At 43.1% G+C, this 13,333-nt stretch overlaps 1 protein-coding gene across 1 annotated transcript in view; it reads right to left on the reverse strand.

Moving 5' to 3' along the window:
* The window catches only part of mdga2a (MAM domain containing glycosylphosphatidylinositol anchor 2a), a 212,315-nt gene that overhangs the window by 102,682 nt on the left and 96,300 nt on the right, over positions 1–13,333 (reverse strand). The window contains exon 7 of the mRNA XM_014210233.3: positions 458–787. Coding sequence (XP_014065708.3) covers positions 458–787 — 330 coding nt within the window. The remainder of the gene's footprint in view (positions 1–457; positions 788–13,333) is intronic.

Below are 13,333 nucleotides of genomic sequence, written 5' to 3' on the forward strand. Positions count from 1 at the left end.
CACAAACATTAGCTGCACATCCACATCAATTAGTGACTGATTTAGGCCTGGTTGAATGGACCGATCCCAATAACAATCTGGCCCGAAAACATTCACATTAGAATGCAGACTTCACTGGAAACTCAATCCTTCTGCTGTACCATCCTTCCTATCAAAGTACACATACTATCAAAGTACACATACTGTACTGTTATGTAGTGTACTGAATATGAAGAGGGGTAGGTGAGTCCATCATCTCATCCTTCATAACCACTGAAAGATCTTGATGACTTTCCATATCCCTGTAACCTATGACCTTTAAACTATGCCTTCGTGTAATAACTTCCTGTAAATGTAATGACTTCCTGTACCTACTTTTTATGCTACTTAGACTTGTGACAAAGCCTGCCTAGCTCTGTGTAGTTAAAGCTATTACAACGACGAGAAGGACAATAGTAGAGTTGAGTCCGTTGCTCACCTGTGGTCGAAGAGATATTGACGTCGATGCTGATCTCGGGGATGCCGCCGTTCTTCAGCACTGCCACACAGGTGTAGGTGCCGAAGTCGGTGAACTTGAGGTCGATGATGTCCAGGTTGGTGGTGCCTGGCTGGACTTCCGGGTCAGTGTGGGTGATGACCATGCGCTCTGAGCTGCGCAGCGGCCGTCCGTTCTTCAGCCAGCTGAACAGAAGCTCCTCAGGGGGCGTGGCCTCCACCTGGCAGGAGATCTTAACCTCACGGCCAATCTGGATGTTGTCGTCGTTGTGGTACGGGTCGGGCGTGATCCAGAACCGCCCCTTCTTTAGCCCTGCAGAGGGAGGGAGAGAGGGAAAGAGAGAGAGAGAGGGGGGGAGAAAGAGAGAGCGAGAGAGGGGGAGAAAGAGAGAGAGAGAGAGAGAGGGGGGGAGAAAGAGAGAGAGGGGGGAGAAAGAGAGAGAGAGAGAGAGAGAGAGAGAGAGAGGGGGGGGGGGGGGAGAAAGAGAGCGAGATTGTGACATCAGTGCTAATGCTAATAATTGGGGCCCAGAGTTTGTTTGTTTTATCCCCATCAAAATATAATATATTATACAACAATACATACAATACATACAACAATACATTATACAACACTCTGTCTTTTATCTTGGTCACTGAAGGAAAAGGTGTCTTTGCCTATAATATAATATAACATACTGTATAATATAACATATACTATATAACCAAGGGACCTTCCTGTATTGATATAGAATACAATATGGCTGCCACCTGGGGGCACAAAAAGTTCCAGTTTCAGATAAAGATGGCTGAATGAATGAATGCTTATTCATTGCACACCAAATCTAGCTAGGTATTATATTAGAGTCAGAAGTTGGATCTGTCGTGTCTTTGGGCACCATTAAACTGAAGACATGTTTATCAAAATAACTCCCTGTAATTATTATCACGTGATTAAACTGATTAATCGTTTAACTGTAATTAACTAGGAGATCGGGGCACCAAGGAAAATATTCAGATTACAAAGTTATAATTTTCCTAATATAACTTTCCTATATTATAATATTATATATTATATTATATTATAGTATAGGCCGATTATCTTCTGGTTTAAATGGTGTATTTTACCTCGCGTCCAGTCTCATTCCAAACGTCGTAAATCTGCACGAATCCAGCCTTTACTAAAGTCATCCATACATCAATTGTCTTAAAATAATTTATTTACTAAACTAAGTAATTCACAGAAAGAATACAAACAGTAATTATCGTCACAAAGAATTGGTAGAGTGATGTGCCCTAGTGGGCTAAACCGGCATGGCGGGTGTCTTGTTAAAACAAAGGGTCATAAAGGGCAGCTGAGAAGACACTACAGAGTTCATAAATATTAACAATTGATATGCTAAACCTTTGCACATGAACGCTCACTCATTCGGGAAACAATTGCAATCAATATATATATTTACGCTCAGTGTGTCGTCGATCTTCGTTGGAAAGGTCGTTCTGTTGGAGAGTTCTCTCTCTCTCTCTCGGTTAGAATGGATCTTTCAAAGCGACATTCATTAATGTCGTTATAGAATGGATGTTTCGTCGGTCTTCGCGTTCGATGATATCGAGTACTTAGCTGCAGACTAATAATTCATATCAAAAACTTGTTCTTATTCTGTCGACTATCGATAGTCTAAAAGTTAACCATGTGGTGTAGTTAACTTTCAGTAGAGGAATTGGATGGTCAAACCTATTGGCCAACTTGTCATGGAGTGGAGGCCTGGTCTCCAGAAAGTAAATCAGGGTGGGGGTTTTATAATTGAACATAGAACAGCCCGTCACATGACACCAGGTCTCGTCTGTGTCCCTGGGGGCATGCCGATGACTGAGTTAAGCTTGGTACAGAAATACAATTCTATCACATTAACCTGTTAGGGCTAGGGGGCGGTATTGACACGGCCGGATAAAAAACGTACCCGATTTAATCTGGTTACTACTCCTGCCCAGTAACTAGAATATTCATATAATTATTGGCTTTGGATAGAAACCACCCTAAAGTTTCTAAAACAGTTTGAATGGTGTCTGTGAGTATAACAGAACTCATATGGCAGGCCAAAACCTGAGAAGATTCCATGCAGGAAGTGGCCTGTCTGACAAGTCGTTGTTTATCTTGGCACTTTTTGTTGAAGTCTGAGGATCTTTGCTATAACGTGACACTTCCTACGGCTCCCATAGGCTCTCAGAGCCCGGGAAAAAGCTGAACGATATCGAGGCAGCCTCTGGCTGAAACACACTATCGCGTTTGGCAAGTGGCCGATCAGAGTACTATGGGCTTAGGCGCGTGCCCGAGTCGACCCCATGCTTTATTTTCTTTCGTCTGTTTACCTAAACGCAGATTCCCGGTCGGAATATTATCGCTTTTTTATGAGAAAAATGGCATAAAAATGTATTTTAAACAGCGGTTGACATGCTTCGAAGTACGGTAATGGAATATTAAAAAAAAAAATGTCACGAATTGCGCCATGCTCGTCACCCTTATTTACCCTTTCGGATAGTGTCTTGAACGCACGAACAAAAAGCCGCTATTTGGATATAACAATGGATTATTTGGGACCAAACCAACATTTGTTATTGAAGTAGAAGTCCTGGGAGTGCATTCTGACGAAGACAGCAAAGGTAATAACATTTTTGTTATAGTAAATCTGACTTTGGTGAGTGCTAAACTTGCTGGGTGTCTAAATAGCTAGCCCTGTGATGCCGGGCTATCTACTGAGAATATTGCAAAATGTGCTTTCACCGAAAAGCTATTTTAAAATCGGACATATCGAGTGCATAGAGGAGTTCTGTATCTATAATTCTTAAAATAATTGTTATGCTTTTTGTGAACGTTTATCGTGAGTAATTTAGTAAATTCACCGGCAGTGTTCGGTGGGAATGCTAGTCACATGCTAGTCACATGCTAATGTAAAAAGCCTGTTTTTGATATAAATATGAACTTGATTGAACAAAACATGCATGTATTGTATAACATAATGTCCTAGGGTTGTCATCTGATGAAGATCATCAAAGGTTAGTGCTGCATTTAGCTGCGGTTTGGGTTTATGTGACATTATATGCTAGCTTGATAAATAGGTGTCTGATTATTTCTGGCTGGGTACTCTGCTGACATAATCTAATGTTTTGCTTTCGTTGTAAAGCCTTTTTGAAATCGGACAGTGTGGTTAGATTAACGAGAGTCTTGTCTTTAAAATGTTTTAAAATAGTCATATGTTTGAAAAATTGAAGTTTTTGCATTTTTGAGGTATTTGAATAACGCGCCACGGGATTACACTGGCTGTTGAGTAGGTGGGACGCAAGCGTCCCACCTAGCCCATAGAGGTTAACATCAGTACATAGCATCTCAACGTATTCCAAATAGCTTTATCCTTATTAATACATTTTATACAACCATTTAGATGCAAGTCCCATAGCTGAGGCTATTATATAAACAGTATTATGGTAATATGGCACTATTGTCTCTTCTGAGTATCACAAAATTGTACCAAGCGGACCAGTTCGTAGCTGGATTCTTCACCGATCTTTTATACCTTCTCCAGAACATAAATGTCGTTCGGTTCCCCAATTCTGTGAGTTAGAAGAATTTCCTTTGTCTCTCTATGAAACCCTTCTCTGTCTCAACTGGGCCATGCGTCAGGACATTCTCCTCTAGAATTTTACGACCGAGGTCCCAGAGTTTTTCCAGGTTAGGTGACATTCTCAAAACAAACCAAGGACAAATTTATTATCGACAGCTAATAATAGTAGGAGCAACAAAAAAAGAAATAAGCCAAAGTCCCAGATACTCCAAGACAGGTTACATTTCAGTTGGGCTTGAATGAACAAAGACTTGAGGTTCATTTTAACTGTCTCTCATTTTTCCCTAAGGACAGCGGTACATGTTTCACGACAAGCGGCTCATTACATTTTTTTTACCACAGTGTTTTCCATAAACATATATTTTCCATTTACATCAGAGTTCAAATGCATCTTTGCAGGACACTAAAAGCATAAAGTTGCAAAAATATTTTCAATATACCAGTTTATAGTAATGTAAATAAAAAACTGATATCGTAATGTAAATAAATATCAGATTTAGCCGGGATCTCTCTTTCCCCTTACACTTACTACCTGTTTGGCATCTAATACTATGAATCAGCAGTCAAATATTTGTACCTTCAGTTTGAATTCAAATGTTTGAGCATGCACCTTAAAAGGCAACAGCCATAATTGCAGTGAAATGTCAACCCCACCCACGTCCAACAGAAGAATATCTGTTCCCACACTATGAAAACAATGCCTATGACATAAAACATAAACCACAACAGAAATCTCTCCTCTTGGCACCACAAAGAGTTGCTAACTACCCAGCACCTAAAAATAGCCCAGGCGAGTGCGTGAGTGAAGCATCGTATTGTTGTCACTATTAATCAAGATGAAAAGTAAATGCCTCCAAGACACTGACTTCAAGCCAACCACAGCACCATGGGATCAAGCTAGTGAATGATGAATGTGAAGTCACTCACTCATACAGTATGGTTACTGTAGTACTGAGTAACTACAGATGGGGTCATGATGTGAATCAGCCAGCTGCATTCCATGGTATTTACATTTGTAAGTAATGGAATCCACCTCGTGCTCCGATAGTTACGTAAGCCGTTTTACTAACATGGAAGAAAAAAATTAAGGATATTTCACACTAAATTAAATTAAATTTGTCACATGCTTCGTAAACAACAGGTGTATACTAACAGTGAAAAGCTTTCTTATGGGCCCTTCCCAACAATGCAGAGAGAAAAAAATTGAAATAATCGAAAAATAATAACACCAGGAATAAATACACAATAAGTAACGATAACTCAGCCTGGTCTCATAGACTAGACGTAACATAGTAAACGTAAATCCGGGACACACAAATGAGTATGATAAGTTATGTTCTGTATGGTTACAGAAGACAGATGGTTACTTAAGGATGAAAGGAGGGTAGTTGGTCGGCGTATAATGTGAACATCTAGCAACCCAAAGGTTGCGTGTTCGAATCTCATCACGGACGACTTCAGTGTTTTATTTAATTAGCAACTTTGCAAATAGTTACTACATTTTAGCTACTTTGCAACTACTTAGAATGTTAGCTAACCCTTTCCCTAACCGTAACCCTTTTAGCTAACCCTTCCCCTAACCTTAACCCTTTAACCTAACTCCTGACCTTAACCCTTAGTCTTAACCCTAATCCTAACCCCTAGCCTAGCTAGAATTAGTTTATTGTCAGGATAAACAGCCCTGCTGAGATTACCAAATTAAAAGAAACCTAGGACTTGCCGTAACTTGACTCTCTGCCTCACAAGTTACTTTCCTAGACTGTCTGTGTGAAGATTACCGTCTAACCTCGTTTCATGCCATCTCATAAGAAGTAATATAAAAGCTCTTTTGGTAATGGCTGTATTCATGCGAGGGCATTAGATTCCCAATCACCTCAGAGGATTTATGTGCTCATGCAAGGAGACTCCAGCCATTCAGGCTCAATTACGCTATTGATTAAGTTGCAAATTCTCCAACGAAAGGTGAGTCAAGCTGACCCCCTGCATGCAGTGATCCGCCTGACACACTGCTGCGTTTTTACCGGAGTGGGGGGGGGGGGGGCAGAGAAGGTATTATTTATACAGCCTCCCCCTAATGGTGTCACTTCGCTGCTCAGTTACATTTGCTTTCCTGCATGTAAACCAACATGTTAATCAGATCTTCATCAAAGTTGTTCCTAAATCATTTATTTGGCTCGCATCCTATTTCCTTTAATGACTTGTAAATGAGGGCTGTGGGTGAGAGTGGAGCTATAGCTGGCCCAGGACCCTAGAGTGAAGACGGGGCCCAGTGGACACTGATGGGCTGACGGGGCCAGCTGCAGAAGTTCTCTAGGGGAGAGAGAAGAGGAGAGGAAGAGAGAGCAGAGTAGAGCAGAGGAGAGGAGGGGGGAAGAGGGAGGAGGGGAGAGGGCGGAGGGGACAGGAAGGATGGGAGAGGAAGAGGGAGGAGGGGAGAGGAAGAGGGAGGAGGGGAGAGGAAGAGAGCGGAGGGGAGAGGAAGAGGGCGGAGGGGAGAGGAAGAGGGAGGAGGGGAGAAAAAGGAGAAGGAAGGGAGAGGAAGAGAAAGGAAGGAAGGGCGAGGAAGAGGAAGGAAGGAAGGGAGAGGAAGAGGGAGGAGGGGAGAGGAAGAAGGAGGAGGCGAGGAGAAGAGAGGAGTGAGGAAGAGGGAGGAGGGGAAAGGAAGGGGGAGAGGAGGAGAGAGATTATTATGGGAGAAGGAGAAGGCAGAGAAGAGAGCAGAACAGAGCAGGGGAAAGGAGAGGACAGGAGGGGAGAAAAGGGGAGGAGAAGAAGAGCAGAGGAGAAGGGATGGGTGGAGGGGAGATCAGAGGAGAGAGCATCAGAACCAGCGTGTCTATCTCTCCAAATGGTAATCACGGTCCCACAGTGCTTTCTTTCCTGCCACTGAAGCGCCTGCAGTGTACTCTGTGCTCATCAGGTATGAGTATAGGAGAGATGGAATGGCAGGGTTACACAATTCATTCATTGGGAGAGATAATGTGTGTGACACAGGGAGTGGCAGGCACGGCTTTAAAAAAGGGAATTCACAACATACACTACCGTTCAAAAGTTTGGGGTCACTTAGAAATGTCCTTGTTTTTGAAAGAAAAGCAACTTTTTTTGTCCATTAAAATAACATCAAATTGATCAGAAATACAGTGTTGACATTGTTAATTAACACTCCTGTGTTCCAATGGCAAGTTGTGTTAGCTAATCCAAGTTTATAATTTTAAACGGCTAATTGATCACTAGAAAACCCTTTTGTAATTATGTTAGCACAGCTGAAAACTGTTGTTCTAATTAAAGAAGCAATAAAACTGGCCTTCTTTAGACTAGTTCAGTATCTGGAGCACCAACATTTGTGGGTTCGATTACAGGCTCAAAATGGCCAGAAACAAAGAACTTTCTTCTGAAACTTGTCAGCCTATTCTTGCTCTGAGAAATGAAGGCTATTCCATGCGAGAAATGGCCAAGAAACTGAAGATCTCGTACAATGCTGTGTACTACTCCCTTCACAGAACAGCGCAAACTGGCTCTAACCAGAATAGAAAGAGGAGTGGGAGGCCCCGGGGCACAACTGAGCAAGAGGACAAGTACATTAGAGTCTAGTTTGAGAAACAGACGCCTCACAAGTCCTCAACTGGCAGCTTCATTAAATAGTACCCGCAAAACACCAGTCTCAATGTCAACAGTGAAGAGGTGACTCCGGGATGCTGGCCTTCTAGGCAGAGTTCCTCTGTCCAGTGTCTGTGTTCTTTTGCCCATCTTAATCTTTTATTTATTATTATTAAATATTTTTTAACATTTTTTTTTGGTCCTTGATACAACCCAATAGGTCGTCAATAAAACGTCACAATAAGGTGCAGAGCGTTCGATTTTCCTTCTGGGGGGCGAGAAGGTTTCTTCTCAAAATGCAACAACAATAAGAAATAATAAAAGAGAAGAATATGAATATAAAGTAAATGGCTCAGTAGAATAGAATAAACATTTTAGCATCAGTATAATACAGGAAGGCACAATTTATAGAATTATTATTTACACGTGTATAACGGGGGGCAGTGTATAAACTGGACAGCATTGTGAGTGTTAAATCATGATTGCTGCTGACAGACATGAATAGGCTACATTGATTGATGGAACAAATCAAATTGGCTAGCTAGCTAATAACAGATCATGTCAATATGGCTAGTTAACAAGCTAATAACAGATAATGTCAATATGGCTAGTTATTAACAAGGTAATAACAGATCAGGTCAATATGGCTAGTTAACAAGCTAACTACAGATCCGTCGATATGGCTAGTTAACAAGCTAACTTCAAGGGGATAAACTAGATGGCTAGTTAACAAGCTAACTTCAAGGGGATAAACTAGATGGCTAGTTAACAAGCTAACTTCAAGGGGATAAACTAGATGGCTAGTTAACAAGCTAACTTCTAGGGGATAAACTAGATGGCTAGTTAACAAGCTAACTTCAAGGGGATAAACTAGATGGCTACTTAACAAGCTAACTTCTAGGGGATAAACTAGATGGCTAGTTAACAAGCTAACTTCTAGGGGATAAACTAGATGGCTAGTTAACAAGCTAACTTCTAGGGGATAAACTAGATGGCTAGTTAACAAGCTAACTTCAAGGGGATAAACTAGATGGCTAGTTAACAAGCTAACTTCAAGGGGATAAACTAGATGGCTAGTTAACAAGCTAACTTCTAGGGGATAAACTAGATGGCTAGTTAACAAGCTAACTTCTAGGGGATAAACTAGATGGCTAGTTAACAAGCTAACTTCTAGGGGATAAACTAGATGGCTAGTTAACAAGCTAACTTCAAGGGGATAAACTAGATGGCTAGTTAACAAGCTAACTTCTAGTGGAAAAAGTAGATGGGTAGTTAACAAGCTAATTCTAGTGGAAAAACTAGATGGCTAGTTAACAAGCTAATAACAGATCATGTCAATATGGCCAGTTAACAAGCTAACTTTCAAGGGATAAACTAGTAGTCCAACAAACAACTTTACCCGGACGTGCCGATGTCAGGCTTTGTCCAAAAGCCTAACCTCCGATGAATCAAGCTAAATGACACATGTTGTTAGCTTAGCTAGCTAACATGCCATATGGCTAGGCTATCCTCACGGACTGTATCTGAAATTACATGATCAGTTGATGTTTACTGATCATGAAAAGTATGCAGTTACTTGCTGTATAACTCTGATGATAGAGCTAAATGTGGAATAATCGAAAATGTGTAGTTCTGCTCTTCAAGAGGTGATGATATCAAAACCAAATAGTTATAACATTCATTTAACGATCCCTTGAAAACAGCACGCAGTTGTCAATGGTTTTAGCGGAGCTGGGGGGGGGAGTCTTCTTGCCCACCAGCAGCCATATCAAACGGTCTGCACCGTATTGTGACATTTTATTGATAACAACCTATTTGCCAGGAAATACCCCATTGTGACGTTTTATTGAAAACCCCCCAAACCCTAAGACCTCCAGTAGATCCCAGAGAGAGTGAGAGAAATACAGTACAGAAACACTATTGACTTGAACCGCGCAAAAATATGACATAACCAGAGAGCACTTTGACTGATCCTCCACCTGCTTTTAATGAGGACAGTTTATTCGATAGCAACCCACTCGTCAATAACACCTGACTGACAGCCAGAGAAGGCCATTGACGGGCGCCCTTTTCTGCTGAGGCAAACCTCAGCGCTGCTGCCAACCCACAACTCCCATTATAATAAGGAAGCTACGCCGTATAACTGGACTGCCCCCCCCCCCCCCCCCCCCAAAAAAAGAAACAAAATAGATCTCAACTGCCTATTCTGTACGTCTCATGGAGAAACAGACCAAGTGGAGATGATGTGTAAATAAATAAAAAGGGAGTTCCATGGCAGTGTGCATGGTCAGCAAGCCCAGCTCACCTCCAGTCTGGCTCTGCTTGCCTGCCTGCCCCCTCAACTGCTAAATAAGTTATAAACCACAGAGTCAGGTACATTTCCTCCTGCACCGCCGTCTGCTGAACGCCTTTAATAGCACCGAAGTACTGAATGGCCCCTCTCAAGATATATGATGCGTTTTGCAGTCCGGTTGTATTACGGTAGCTAAAGTTATTGATGATGTTGTCAGATCAACGTGTCATCATGGCTGAGGGATTACCTGACAGTTTACTCCAAACAGGATGCTGGATTTACAACATCCACCCTCCACTCTCGGAAACACTCAACAGTTTGTCTCTTTTTCACAGTGCAGGCATCTTTCAGTGACTGCCTCGTTTGTCTTTTTTCAGAGTATCAGTCCATTCATCTATTTTCTCTTTCTTTTTTCAGAGTATCAGTCCTTTCATCTATTTCCTCTTTCTTTTTTCAGAGTATCAGTCCTTTCATCTATTTCCTCTTTCTTTTTTCGGAGTATCAGTACTTTCGTCTCCTCAGTCCTATTCACCAATACCAAGGAAACCATAATGACACCCCTGAATCACATTCTGTAACTATTATTATGAAACATCATAAACTTCCATTAACCTCAGTAACTCTCCCACAATGCAATCGTCCAATGTTTTTTGTCTTTTCTGGTGTTTTCCCAGCGCACAATGACAGGTCACTACTGAAATGACCATTGAGGCCCAACATAAGTGGGCCCAGAGTAAAGTGGCAGGCAGGAGGACAGTGAGATTACTTGAAGTGCAATCCCCCTCTGCAGCTGTAATATTACTTATCCCGTTGGACCTATCCTCCATCCTTGCCTCACCCCTCCACACAAATGAGATTCTGCCATCTGTGCGTGGCAGCGGGGCAGCGTGGCAGAGCTTGTAAACGTCTCTCCTTGTCACTGGAGGCTGGATGTCTTATCTGGGAGAAGCAGTTTGAATGAACCACCCCTCTTCCATCAGAGCAGCTGCACAGAGCGTATCAAGGCTATTGTCTGAGGAGTTCTCTGTTATTTTTGTCATCCTTGAAACCCGTGTAAAAGAACTCTGATAAAGGATCAGGGAGACATCTGTCTTCTATTCAACCATTATAACAGGAGTCTACAAAATCACAGAAAAACACGGCTTTGGTGACATTGTAATCTCCTTGGTTGGTGAATAACAACAATATGAGTTATGTCTGTCTGTCCTATGTTGACATATCATGGGGTTATACTGGCACACCAGTTGTGTGATGTAATGATCATACAGTACGTTGAGCACTAATACAAATTGGATCATATTTTAACACTTACTAGACATCCCACTACAGTATTCAACATTGCTTGAGGTTTTTAAAGACTAAGAGTCACAATCTTGCCACAAAGAACCAAAACAATACTTAGAATAGAATGGATGGATGGGTTTTTTTTGTGTAGGGAACAAAAAAATGATGAGTGTGTGGTGTCAGTATTGCCTTTCCCTTTGAGTATTCCACCACCCTGGTCTCTCTAGCTGAGTACAGCCTGACCTGGGTATTCCACCACCCTGGTCTCTCTAGCTGAGTACAGCCTGACCTGGGTATTCTACCACCCTGGTCTCTCTAGCTGAGTACAGCCTGACCTGGGTCTCCTACCACCCTGGTCTCTCTAGCTGAGTACAGCCTGACCTGGGTCTCCTACCACCCTGGTCTCTCTAGCTGAGTACAGCCTGACCTGGGTCTCCTACCACCCTGGTCTCTCTAGCTGAGTACAGCCTGACCTGGGTATTCCACCACCCTGGTCTCTCTAGCTGAGTACAGCCTGACCTGGGTATTCTACCACCCTGGTCTCTCTAGCTGAGTACAGCCTGACCTGGGTATTCCACCACCCTGGTCTCTCTAGCTGAGTACAGCCTGACCTGGGTATTCCACCACCCTGGTCTCTCTAGCTGAGTACAGCCTGACCTGGGTATTCTACCACCCTGGTCTCTCTAGCTGAGTACAGCCTGACCTGGGTATTCTATCACCCTGGTCTCTCTAGCTGAGTACAGCCTGACCTGGGTATTCTACCACCCTGGTCTCTCTAGCTGAGTACAGCCTGACCTGGGTATTCCACCACCCTGGTCTCTCTAGCTGAGTACAGCCTGACCTGGGTCTCCTACCACCCTGGTCTCTCTAGCTGAGTACAGCCTGACCTGGGTATTCTACCACCCTGGTCTCTCTAGCTGAGTACAGCCTGACCTGGGTATTCTACCACCCTGGTCTCTCTAGCTGAGTACTGCCTGACCTGGGTATTCCACCACCCTGGTCTCTCTAGCTGAGTACAGCCTGACCTGGGTCTCCTACCACCCTGGCCTGAGCTGCCTCTAGTCCTCTCAACAGACTGATCTCCTGCCTTGGTAAAACATCTGACTCCCCCTAACTAACCACAACTCCTTGCACACACACGCGCGCACACACACACACACACACACACACACACACACACACACACACACACACACACACACACACACACACACACACACACACACACACACACACACACACACACACACACACACACACACACACACAGACACACACACAGACACACACACACTCGCTCTCTCTCTCTCTCTCTCTCTCTCTCTCTCTCTCTCTCTCTCTCTCTCTCTTCCTTCCCAATGCAAATGTGGAGCTTTCAGTTATCCGACTTAGTGTGCTGTCAGAGCCCAAGACTGACTCCACTGACTCCACAGACATAAATGGATCCCCTCTCAAAACCTGCAGCTTATATCCGTCCCGAGGTGCCAGCAGATTTCTGCACACAGACGATCCGCTTTGGAGAGGGCATGACTGTGAAATAAGATGCTACAGCTGCAGTAGCAGTGGCCCCGTCAAGTTACAGGTTCATCTGAGCCTCACGTGGAATGAAAATTACTTTTTGGGTCAGGTACCCGCAATTCTGTTAGCTGGCTGTCTAGAAACGTTGTTTGATGACAGACATTTGTGACAGAAAGATGATTAAGGCGCATGAAGCCAAATGAACTTCAGATCGTACTAATGACCGTACAAACATATTAATGTAAACCATTAATTTAGCGAGCCATAATAGATCACATATGGTCCAGCCCCATTAGAACAGGACTCACAGCTTCTTCTAGATGGCGTCTGAGTGGGTGCTTGTCCGACGCAAGAGAAAGGGGTGGGTGGGTTATAAAGTACATGGTTTGCTCTTCTCTGTCGAATAAGTCTTTGTAGTCCATTTGAGGAGGTAAAGTAGCATCACAAACATCCAAGAGTATATTACAGGAGCCTGGGTCCAACACATCATTACATAGGAATCAATAGAAGAGCGGGCTGGTCAACACGTTGTCTTTTCCTTTTCCTCGCAAAAAAGATCACTACAGGG

Source organism: Salmo salar, chromosome 01 (genome assembly GCF_965601325.2).
Source record: "Salmo salar chromosome 01, fSalSal1, whole genome shotgun sequence".
Classification (NCBI taxonomy): domain Eukaryota; kingdom Metazoa; phylum Chordata; class Actinopteri; order Salmoniformes; family Salmonidae; genus Salmo; species Salmo salar.